This window comes from Perna viridis, chromosome 5 (assembly GCF_037379345.1).
Source record: "Perna viridis isolate PV_CMFRI_1.1 ecotype Kerala chromosome 5, ASM3737934v1, whole genome shotgun sequence".
Lineage (NCBI taxonomy): Eukaryota > Metazoa > Mollusca > Bivalvia > Mytilida > Mytilidae > Perna > Perna viridis.
Window position 1 is genome coordinate 35,128,049 of NC_142449.1, and position 12,954 is coordinate 35,141,002.

Below are 12,954 nucleotides of genomic sequence, written 5' to 3' on the forward strand. Positions count from 1 at the left end.
GTTTCAGGGGTTTCCTGGATTTAGACCATTATGGACCCATAAGATGGGCCAAGGACCAATGTTATATAGGAGTCTACAGAAATATTCTCAATTTTAATGGGGCATTTGAAAAAAGATGGGCCCTTGCAAAATTTCAATGGGCCAGAAATCTCTTAATACTGTCATAAGGGACAAATAAACAGTTTATTGTGGTGCCTTATTAAAGGGTCCAGCCAAATAAATGACCAGTTTAATTCTATCTCAACACATATTCCTGTAAAATTGAAAAGGCCCATCCCAAGGATAATCCCTGAATCTGTATGTCCATATGTCTGTCATCTTAATCTTATTTTATGGTCTTATTGAAAGGTAAATGAAAATCAATGACTTTACATTCACAGGGTTTTAACCTAAAATTTTGGCTTGGTAGCCCACAGCTTAAATTTTGGTAGCCAATATGTATTGTTCTTCACAATCACTGAAGACCACACCAAATTTTAGGGGCCATTGATGAGTGACCTTCTGCTAATATAAAACCCTTTGATTCATTAATTTCATATATGCAGATTCATGTCATGCAACAGTCATTCAAGTAACAAAATTCTGTTGAATCATTTTATAATGCAATTATAGAGAAATGTGTACAATTTTGTTGTTTGGTTTTTTTTACAGATGAACGATAGGTTTGAAAGTAGTACAGATGTAAAATCTCAGTTAAAGTTTATAGAAGAGTTAGATAAGTTAGAAAAGAAACGGCATGAAGAACAAGAGTGGGAAAAAATAATGAAGGCAGCTAAGGTGAACAATAGTAGCATTTGTATATTATCATGAACAAGTTTTTATTTCAACAGGAAACAGAAATTGGAGATAAAAGGGTAAAAAAAATTATTAGATATTAATTATTAATGCTCTGTTTTTTTTAAATAATAGTTTCTCCAGAAGAGAATCTTCCACTCCTTGTACTGAGTTATATTATTTTTATAATTTTCTCCTGTTTTTAAAATGGTTTCTTAAAATATCAGCAGAAACACAACACCAACAAGTGATTGCTTTGTACAGTCTTAATTTTCTTTGACTTTAATGCAGAAGTCTGCTTTTTCAAAATATGATTTTTTTTACCATTATGATTCTATTTTTACTGTATATTTATGAATGATTTTTTTGTTTGTTGACTGTGAAATTATGGTATTGGATTGATGGATTCAACAACATGTATATGGACATTTATAATTAAGAACATGAAGAAAACTGATTATTAATTATGACGAAAATAATATTAGAGATAGTAAAATTTTTAATAAACCTTTTACTTTAATACAGTGGTAGATAGATATAATTATTAAGTAGATAGCAATGAAAAACTAAGTTTTCCCTGTGAAATAATTATAGATTATTACATTGCATTTTCCATATCAACCTGCATCTCAACATGAAACTTCCACATAAAGCCAGAGTACTCTGCTCTTAGGCTTATTTTGGTTGAGGTTTGATGAAAGGGACTATAACGAAGAGAAACCTCCATATCACTTCCAAATATGTAATACATGTAAATTTTGATAATTAGCATGTGGAATAAATTCAGTACATTCACTCTCAAGACATTCTCCCTCCAACACTTTCACTAACTTTATTCAACTTTGCTGATGATTTGGAATATCAATCTGCTGATCACATAATTCAAAATTTAATTAGTGATAAATTATTGAGAGAATCTACATAATAAATAGGATAATTATTTGTGTCTGGAATGCTTGAAGAGTTGTGAAAACTCATGGATGTTTAATCCTAGTGTACTTCAGTTATAATTATCCTATAATTATTTTGTTACCATTATGTTCTGTGTTTTTAGAGTCGGTCAAAGAATGAAGATCCAGAACAGCAGAAAATTAAACAAAAGGCCAGAGAGGTATAAATTGTATTTTCTATCTGAAAACATCACTTTTGAAAAGATTTTTCTTCAGGATGGTATCAGGGCTCCACCACAGGAGGTTAAATTGCCCAACCCTACCCACCTCTCCCTATTTCAAGTGGCAATCAAAATTTATCGACCCCATTTCCTTGTGTCACATCCCATTTTTCATTTCATCATTTCATGTTCATTTTCTCATCCATTTCATGTTCATCGCCTAAATATAGCTGAAATATTGCTGCTTGGGCATTAAACAGAAACAATCAATCAATCAATCAATCTTCAGGATAGTATCAATTCTACTAACCACATATATTTATTAAAAAGCAGTTTATTTTGTAATTTATATAATTTATTTTTCCCTTTCACTTGAAGATTAAGTACATGTATAATATCTTAATGATGAACTAAAACTTTTTAAAATGTTTATTTCTTCATGATTTTTTTCAACAATGTGCATATTTTTACAGTTACAACAAGCAGAAAATGATAGAATGAGACAGAAAGAGGCCAATTTAACAGCTTTGGCAGCCATAGGTCCTAGGAAAAAACGAAAAACAGATGCTATGGACCATCTTCAGGTTTGAATAGATAGTTTAAAAAGAAAAAAAATTGTCAATACTAAAATGATTAATAAGACTAAGAAAACTTTATTTGGATTCAGTATATAACACTAAACATAAGCTCTATCAAGTTTTTAATCAAATGTTTAACAGACTTGATAACATTTAAAAACAAGATACATAAGACAATGCATGCAAACACAAAGACATAGCAAAGCATAGCAAACAAATGAAATAAACATTATTTAATTACAGCTGTCATCTCGCTGGATTTTCCTTATTTCACACAAAGTATTATTTGTTTATTTCAAGAAATTTCAAATTTTAAGTGATAAAAAGGAGGGTCAAATTTATTAGAGCTAAAAAAATGGTCTGACACAAATACAAAATGTTTTTTAATAGAAAGGCAGCAAAAATGACTTATAGACCAATGAATTATAAATTTGTTGAGATGGTTCCATCATCTCATCAAATATCTGTAATTGAAAACTTCTGCTTATTTTGTTTTTTTGCTTAGTATTTCAATTGTACCTCAACAGCACAGCAATTCTACATTTCCGACCCATGTTACCTCAGCTCTATAAAAAAAATCCTTGGGAGAACCACATTCTATATCTTTTTTCTTTAAATATTTCTGACTAGAACTACAATATCATACCAAATAATGGTTTAGGAGGAGCATCAGTGGCTTAATTCATAATAAAAATTAATAAAAATAAAAAAAAAAATAAAAATTTATTTTATTGATTTTATTTATACCCCCTTCTCAGAAGTGATTGTAGTATCTAAGTGTTCAAGGATTTTTCAGAAATTGAGGTTTCCTTAGGAAAAATTCATATAAAATCAACTTTCCCACAGTCAATGACTGCTTTCCTAATAAAACAAATCCTTACTGCATATGAAGTTTTCAACTTGCCACAGGAAAGTGTAACCAAGTACCTAATTTTCCCTGACCCAAATTTCACTTGCCCCGGTAACGGGAAATGGGAATCCTAGAACACTATCTGTCCAATCTGTCATCCGTTCTTCTGTCCATAACTTTTTTTGTTTAAGTTTTCTTTGAAACTACTTTATCACAGCCACTTGATATTTTGACAGAAGCTTTATAAAGGGATTCCACATTGTCTGATTCGATTTCAGACGTGAGCGACATCAACTTCCTGTTTGATGACTTTGTTTACATTTTGATCATACAGTAATTTGGGCTAGGAGTTGGGGTATTGTTTAGTTACTTTGCTTACTGTTTGTACAAATGAAATGACTTTTAATGAATTTTACTTGTTACTTACATGTCGCTTCTTTGTTTTTTTCACAGTCTGGGTCCAGTGGTTTGAATCTCCAAAATGGTCCACAATCATCATCTAGGGCAGTGAGTATCAATAGAGTATAGCCTGTCATGTTGAAGATTCCAAAATTTTTATATGTCAACAAATTTGCGGATATACATTTATTAGGATTGTAACTCACTGACGATCTTAATACATTAAACAGTTTCAGATTGAAAAAAAAGATTCTAGTTCTAGCTGTGATAACTCAATTTTTATACCCCTGCATACAAAGTTTGGTGGTATATAGCTTTTACCCTGTCTGTCCGTCTGTCCATCTATCTGAATTATTTTGTAAGCAGCTTTCAGCATTGTTATGAAACTTTGTAAGATGTATTATTACCACATGGAGATGTGCATACTGTCACAAATTTATGTTGGGAGAAAAATTGTAGGAGACGACGGCTGTTGAACTTAGGTGTTTTTCAGCAAAACTTGGTCTTATGCATTGTCTCGTATACTCTTAAACAATTTGCAGGATTGTTATGAAATTTAATGGGGTGTTAAATTACCCTAAGGAAATGTGTATATTGTCAGGAATTTGAATTTGAGCAAAAAAATTAGAATTGACAGCTGTTTGACTCAGGCATTTTTCATCAAAACATGGACTGATGCGTTGCTCACAACACCTCCTCAACAACTTGCATGTTGTTATAAAAATTAATTGGGTGTATGATTACCATATTGGGATGTGCATATTGTCAAGAATTTATGTTTGGGCAAAAGTTGTAGGACTTAGTCATTTTTCAGCAAAACTTGGTCTGATGCTTTGTATGCACTTCCTCCTGAACGAATTGCAATATTGTAATGAAACTCAAGGGAGTGTTAGATTACCATATTGCCGTGTGCTTATTCTCAGGAATTTATGTTTACAATATATTTGCAGTCATATTCTGTTATTGTGTTGTCAACAACAAAAAATTTCTTTTTGGAATTGGGTGTTTCAGGATGGCAGCAAAATTGTGTGTCAATAGTGCTTAGTCTATCTCCCATAAAAATTAAGTTCATTATGAAGTGTGTGCCCTCATGGGTTCACAAATGAACAGGCTTCATAAGGCTGCAGGGGTTAGTAGTCCTGTTATAGATAATATCTAGTTTATTTCAAGTTTAGCTAATTAGGAATCAGATTTGGATCATAAAAATGATTCTGTTATCAATTTCTAGATTATAACTGAAAAGAAAATGATGTATCGGAGTTAAAAAAAGACCAAGAAAAAATGTGTGTCTGTTTAAAGTTATATTATGAAACTTGTAATTAGTTGTGTATGATATTTTAATGATCTCTGGACACATGTATTTGTGATTTGTACAGATGTATGTCAGGTTTCTTTAGAACCTATAATTTTTTTATCAAATTTCATAATGAATACCTGCATGAATGTGTAACCTTATGAATGATAGTATTTGTACCCCATGCAATAAAAGTGCAGGGATATAATGTTTTTGACTTGTTCATTGATCATAACTTGTAGCAGCTGAAAAACTCCTATATTAGTTTTACCAATTTTACCAAACTCTGGTGTATCATTAGTTGCAATAAAATCTTAGATGGAATTGATTTTCAAAGTAATTCCAGAAGGTTTTTGGAAGGGAGACTTAAGATCAGTTATTTAGGCTTGTTGCCTGGATAGCTCCTATATTTTCTTATTGATATCATTCAAAGTTGGGTGATGAAAGCGATGAAAACTTGGTTGTGATTGATTTCACAGCCATTGGTAAGGGGGATCACTTTTTAATTGGTGTAGGGACTGCAGTTTTTTTTTAAGATTGCAAATGTGTACCCTCACAAAGGTTCTTCAATTGCACAATAATCTGTTAAAAGTTTTGAGTACTTCATGTATACAATTGATTTTAGGATTTAGATCTTCCTATATATTTGATGCTAATGCATCTGATGAGAGGTTACTTTATGAAACGTGTATACAGCATATAGAAATTTGCACTGTATATATATGTATGATTGGTATTTTTGTATTTTATGAATATCGATTTTATTTACAAACAAAATATTTTCATTTATTTATTTATTCATTTCAGACTTTATCAAGGCCTAGAATTAAACGCGTAACACTCAGGGACCTCATGTTTTTAATGGAAGAGGAGCGGACATTATGTCGGTCAAATATGTTATATAAAACATTCTTAAAGTGACAAGGGCACTCACACTAACCCAATAATTAAAGTTTTGGCAGCTAATGAAAGATTGGATCATTCAAGAAAGGATTAGAGATTCAGCAGGCCAAAAATGTTCTGATTCAAAGAAGAAGCAAAAATGGAAAACATATTTTGGACAGAAAGTGGTGCCTTATGGTTGATTCGTTCAGGTTTCGAAAGATAAGAAAAATGATTACATGAAAGTTTAGAATGAGGGAGACTGATCTGATAGATCTTTTCACTTAGTGCTACTCTTGGTTCCTATCACTTTCTTACCTTCAAAATTTTGTCACATCTTGCTCAAAGGACTCATTTGTTTTCTGAAAAATTTTGTTAACATACAAAACACTACACTTTGAAAATTTCTACTGATGTGAAATATGAACGATTAATGCATGTGGTTGTAACATGTTCAAAACAAATTACATACGAGTACTAGTATTAGCTCTCAAGGCAAGCATCCTTTCATTTTTCCAATAATTGATCATTATTTATTTTGCAACATAACCAAATCATAATATCTTAGGTACATTTGTTGTTTTCACTATATAAGTAGCACTCCAGCTAAGAATCATGCAAATTGTGATACATGATTAGAAAGCCTACATATTTTTATTTTTGATATTTTGTTGAAAATGCTTAAGGAAACAGAAAATATTATATATTTTCATAGAAATTGTGTTCTTGGGAGATTACATAGAATTCACTGTAAAATTCAAAATTAAGGGAAATAACTGTAAATGAACAAAAATTCAATAGAAACTGTTTGGGTTTTCATGTGGATTATCTTCAAAGAGCAGACAGATTGGAATGAATAATTATACATTTCATCATATAATCCTATAAAGCAGTTTAATCATAAAAATAAATATATGTACCCATTTTGGGGTGTATCACATTTGACACAGTTTGCATGATTCTTACTTAGACTGCTACTTAAAGTCCAGCTGATATGTTTCTGTTAATCATTTTACAAGAAGCATTTAAAAGGTGTAGTAATGGCACTATTTTTATTCCCTCTGGATGGAAAAGTATGGAGAAAACCAAAGACAAGGTCCTGTGTATCAAATCTCTGTAAACTGCTGATGTGCAATGTAAAGGAGGTTAACATTAATTTGTGCTAGCTTTTTGTTAAAGCTCTATTTTGTACAGATTTTGTTTGCTATGATTGTGATTCTTTTTGTGAAGAATTGTTTTTAGAGATAAGCAACTGAGAAGGTTGGATTCAATGTAGTATTTTTGTTATTGTAGTCTACAGTATAGGTTTTGCCGAGGTTATAATCTAGAATGTTATATATGCATCTGATATTGTAATTAAAGCTTTCATGAAATTTTTGCAAAATTTATTCTGGATCAATAATTTGTATCTTTTCTCCACTCTGTTATTAAATACTATAGTATTGTTGGTTATGTCTTTAATTCAGCTATTTATTCATTCTATTTCTTATGGTTTTTTTTTTGTCCCCTGCCGCAACGCGGAGCAGGGACATAGAAATGCTGGTGTGCGTCCGAAGCCTCTCCTTAGAAATGGCTGAACGGAATTTGACCAAATTTTGTAGGATTGTTTTTCACCATATGTAGTTCACCATACTTAACCTTTATTTTGATTCGACAATTTTTATGGGAGTTATGGGACTTTGTTCCTTTTTCATGTTCTTTTTTTGCAGATTTTTTTTTGTTGTATGAAGAATTCTTAACCTAACTTAATTTGATTCAGTAAGATACATTAACCTTGAATCGCCACATGGACTTACGAAAGCACATAAATTTTGAATCTGCTATTTATACAAGTGTCAAACATTTGTAATTCAACTCTTTCTACAGTGGTGGGGGACATATGGCTACGCATAGCATTCTTGTTTTTTTTTGGGGGGGGGGTCTGGTTTTGTTATAGATCCCCACAATAAAAGAGAAGTCAAATTTGGTATTGTCCCATCTTGACTTTGAAATAGTTATTTAATTTGATAGAGATAGGTATTTAATCTATAAGATATTTTCTTTCTTTTTTTTTTTCAAAACTTGAATTTAGTGCAGATAAAAAATGGGTTCTGTATTAATTTCTTCGTTCATGTACATGAAAGTAAAGATTTTGAAATACCGTAAAAGTACTATTCGTGGGGTACCAATTTTTGGTGGTTTTCGTGGGTAGACCAAAACATGAAATTCCCAACCAAAAGGAGATATCCATTGATTTTTATACTGTAAGCCTCAAAATTGTGAATTCAAGAATCCACAAACTTGTTTTCTTCCCTAATTCATGAAAATTGGTATCCAGGAATTAAGTCATTTTCACAGTATACAGCTTTTCATAAATTGTAGTCCTGTTATACATGTAAATATAGTTTCCATAAGATTTAAAGGGAGACAATATAAACTAACAACTGTTTTTTTTTTTTTTTTTTTAAGAAGAAGAAAATACTGCATTTCATTACTTAGATTTTAACCTCTAGCAAAACCTCAAATATGTATATTTGTCAGAAATTTGTATGAACCTCTGTTTAAACTCATCGTGAGTCATGCTCCTATTTAAGCTGGTGTACTTGTTCTATGTGTTAATTGATAGTTTGTAGTATGTTAACTTCTAATATACATTCCTTCTCAACTCAGTGATTTTCATGAATAAATTCCTGCTCTCACTCTAGGTACATGAACAGTCTTAAAGAAACGGAAATGGAGTCCATGAACACTATAAAGTTTTCATTATGCATTCTTAGAAAACAATTAATTTAGACAATTGTTATTTTCTGGCAGTAACTAAAAATGTCTTTACTGTTTAAACTAGAAATGCAAAAGATATTTTGTGGAGCTACATTTAGGTACAATTCGTTTGATAAAATTAATGAATTTTTTTATCTAAGAGAGCTGAGCTATAATTTTGTAAATGCTAATGAATTATGAATGAAGCAAAATGTGATAATTCTTGAGATGATTCACTTTGAAGATGGAGGCCAACATTTAAGCTCCATATTAATTTTTGTCCTGCTTCCTAAAATGGTCTGTTCTTTAGTGAGGAAGTAATCTTAAAATTCTACTCTTTCAGTTTTTGTGCAGGAAAGATAAAAAATAAACATTAGCTTTAGGAGGTGGACCTAGGGTAAGGGACATAACTCCTGAAATCAGTGATATGTTTAAATCATATTAAATTTCACCACAGCCTTTCAAGCTTTTATCTGAAACAGAATGAAATCAATCCATCATTCCAATGATTTTTAAGAGTTGTGTCCCTTACCTTAGGTCTACCTTCTTAAATCAACATCTAAGGTATTCTTCATGACGATGAATGCAACAATAAATACTGTTAACGTAGTATAGCCTCACTGAACAAGTAGGTGGTCTATCGGAATCACCTTGTCTGTCTGTCATTCTGTCCAGATTTCATTGCTATTTTCTTGGCTTTTGATGGATAGCTCTAATTTCAAATTTGGTGTGTGGCTTCATATAGATTAGGCATATATTGTAAGCAATTTTGGTTGCTTTCTGATATTTACTTCCTGTAGGCGTGGGGGTATGATTAGCATGACATGTACAACTTCATGTTAATATACGAGGCATACTAATTTTCTTGGTTGACAGGAATGCATGAAAAAATGTAAAATTAATGCTTTTAACATGATGAAAGATTCATCATTTTTTAAAGCATTGAAAATTGATACCCTTAATATGTTCACTTGACAGAATCTGCAAAAATGTAATCCTTTTAAGTATCCCTCTTGAAAGAAGGATTTGTGAAAATCTATATAGATTATCTGCTTTACCCATACAGTGTAATTCTATTGTTGTCGCACAAAACATTGACTAGTTGTAGTCCGGCATATTTGTGGATCTGCAGTCTTTTTCAGGCAATAAGTTTCTTTAGTTTCTACTTCCTTTACATATCAAGCATTGATCAGATGGTTTAGGCAGATACCTTGTTCTGTCTTCTTTTGTACAATAAATTTTGTAAGATAAGTTTTATACTAAGTTTACATTAAACGCTGGACATAACATTTTTGAAGTGCTGTTTTTTTTCCATGTGGCTTTGTTAGTTTTGTTTATCTTTGTAAATTTGATCTCCTAATGAATTTTCAGATTTTTACTTGATCTGAGATGTAGAATATAAAGTGTGTGGAGATGTACTGTGATAGGGTTCAGGTGTTCTGTTTATTTTTCGAATCAGGGAAAAGCCAGAGTGTGGTTTCTTACTTACATCATTCTCAGGGCTGTAAAAACCAGACATGCACTTAGGCCATAGCTTTTTTGTTAAAGTTTTCTAACTTTCCTTCCCCTAATTTTACCAACTAATGAAAAATGTCCCCTTAAACAGTGTTGTTCACACAGAAAAATTGGATAATTTAAGTTAAAACTGCATGCAAAAAAAAGTATTTATGCTATTGGTGATATAGTAAGTTACTGTACATTGCTTTTCAATTTCAAAACTTTCAAGAGATAAAAAAAAAATTGTTGCATTATGATAATCTCTTTGGTAAGTGATAGGAAATGTATTTCCGAATGTGACTCGGTATTGTAAAATAAAAGTCATAGAGGTTTTTTTCTGTTCTCTAACCCATGGTGTTTGTCAAAACATTTCATGAAACTGAAGATAAAATAACTATGGCCTTATACATTTCTTGAGGAGGATCATATGGTAGGAAATTTACTAGGTTTTTTAGTTCTGAACACCCTTAAATTAATTGGGCATACAGGTACTTATCCTGTCTAATCTCTAATTGATTGATTGTTTGTGTTTTACATCCAAGCCCTAATGTCTGTCCTTAGTGATTAATCATACAAGCGATGAGGGATATTGATAATGTTTTCCGAGTTTTTCCTTTTTTTTTTATTCAGATCTCATGAATTTTAAATAACGGTTGACCCTGGTACATCATATTCCTTTGTATGTCAAGGCTCAGGTTTACTATAGATTAGCCCAGATTTTTAAACTGTGAAAGAAAAAGTTCACGAGTCAAAGTAAGCATTTAAAATAAAATTTCTTTAGAAAATGCCATTGTTTGGCTTTGAAGTAGTTATCTCTTTTTTTGCAACAAAACTTACAGTGCCAGATGGTACACAAGTGATATGTTGACAAATTCTCTTGGTTTAGGTATTTGTTAAAAAATAGAAGAAAATGAACTAATTTTTTTGCTTCTCATGAGATTTGTTTACCAAAAGTGAAGGGAACCCGCTGAACAAATTTCACTTATTAACTCTTGTCCTCCATATCCCTTTACCAAAAATTATAAATGCCATAGGGGGCAAACCAGAAATTTTGTTGAGAATTTCTTGGCATGGTTGTTTTTTTATTTTATTTTTTTTTGTTACCATGATAAATAGCCTACTATATGACTTTATTCCTCTTTGTAAATTACTTGTAAGAAATATTAAAAAAGCAAAAATTATGACTTTTTAAAGATTGTAATTTTATTTTATTGTATGAGTGATACATAGGTAAATTTTCATATTGTGACCTTCACAAGGTCAAATGACATATTGAAAGATATTGAATGGTTGGGTGTATTAACACGTGTATATGTGGAATTGTGTGCAAAAGAATGTGTAATACATTGTGATAGAGAATAATTGTTAAATTATATTTAATTATAAACAAGGATGTTGTTAGAGAAGTTTGGTACAAGTTATCATAATGAATAAATTTGCTGATATCATGACCTCTCGTAATTTATTTCTCTGATTAGTGCCTTTTTTTTACCTGTGTCTCAAATTGTGAAAGCTGGCCTAGTAGCTGTTCAACGCTGTCCATCTTTCACTCAAAGATTTCTTTATGTTATATGTAACTAAATACACATGTAGTATTAAATCAATAATATTTAAACTTTGAAAAATTATTATATACATATTGAAGACGTGACTTTCTGCTATTGAGAAATTTGATTAAATGTTTTCCTACATTTTTGGCATGTTGAGGAGTAATCAAGGGAACCAAGATTCTAGTACATGTCAAAAGAATGTAATCCAGAGACTAAGATCAGACGGGAAAAAACAGACACTTGTAACAAAGAACATAAAATACCCAAAGCAACACATTCTAAGCAACAAAAGCAAATGAGCAACTCAGATTCACTAAAAATTGGGAGCATGGACTGGATTAGGTGCACCAGTAGGGTAAGTGTCCTCTGCCTTTCTAGAAGCACTAGTCGACTTGCTCATAAAGTCAACTCTAGGGTAGGTGAAAGGTAAACTACGACACGTTGAACAAGTTGGTTCTCTTGGTGCATCTGGATACACCATAACAATTCACAAGTTCATGATGAAGACTATAAAACTTCTGTAGTGATGATTTCAATCTTGTTGCTACATAGCCCTGTTCAGTGCGAATTGTTAGAAATCTAGACCAGTACAAAAAGTCTGTATTGTTAAGGCAAGCTCTGGCATAATGTATGAGTTATAATATGAAAACTCCATATGCAGGTGTTCAAGGGATGTTGCCACAAATGAAAGGAAAGTTGGCAATATGGAATGAAAAAAAATTGTTACTTTGTTTTGTGAACTTTGCATAATCTGTAACTCAAAAAGGTAATAAAGCTGACATGTGTGACGGTGATGCAGGTCAAGACATGTATTGGTCTATTTTGCACTCCCATTATACGAGTTGGTGGTATATTGGAATCATCTTGTCTGTCTTATAAAATATTGTCACAGTTTTCTCACTTCCAATGAATAGATTGATTTCAAATTTTACATTGATGGGTATACATTGTAAGCAATTTTGGTTGCTGTTTGATAAGTACTTCCTGTTTTTGTGGGGCTTTGCCATTAATATACAACTGAAGAAATACTATTAGGTCATTTTATGATATCAAGCTGACACAAATGTTTGTGGACATTTTATGTTCTGACAAAGTTTATGTGTAAGTGCATAGATCTTTATGAAATTGTACCAACAGTTGTAATACTACAGAAGGAAAACTGGGATTGTGATTTGAACTGTTAAGGAATAAAGGAGTCAGATACAAGCATTTTTCTGATGTGCTGACAATAAGCAGTCACATAAAAAGTATAGAAATAACAGGGAAAGAATAGAAAAAAA

General features: G+C 31.5%; 1 protein-coding gene across 1 annotated transcript in view; it reads left to right on the forward strand.

Annotated features, from left to right (window-relative positions):
- The window catches only part of LOC148617226 (transcription initiation factor TFIID subunit 4-like), a 28,038-nt gene extending 16,463 nt beyond the window's left edge, over window positions 1–11,575 (forward strand). Inside the window, exons 10-14 of the mRNA XM_088584719.1 lie at window positions 652–777; window positions 1,829–1,885; window positions 2,359–2,469; window positions 3,767–3,820; window positions 5,814–11,575. Coding sequence (XP_088440845.1) covers window positions 652–777; window positions 1,829–1,885; window positions 2,359–2,469; window positions 3,767–3,820; window positions 5,814–5,927 — 462 coding nt within the window. The 3' untranslated portion in view covers window positions 5,928–11,575. The remainder of the gene's footprint in view (window positions 1–651; window positions 778–1,828; window positions 1,886–2,358; window positions 2,470–3,766; window positions 3,821–5,813) is intronic.
- The last annotated feature ends 1,379 nt before the right edge of the window (window positions 11,576–12,954 follow it).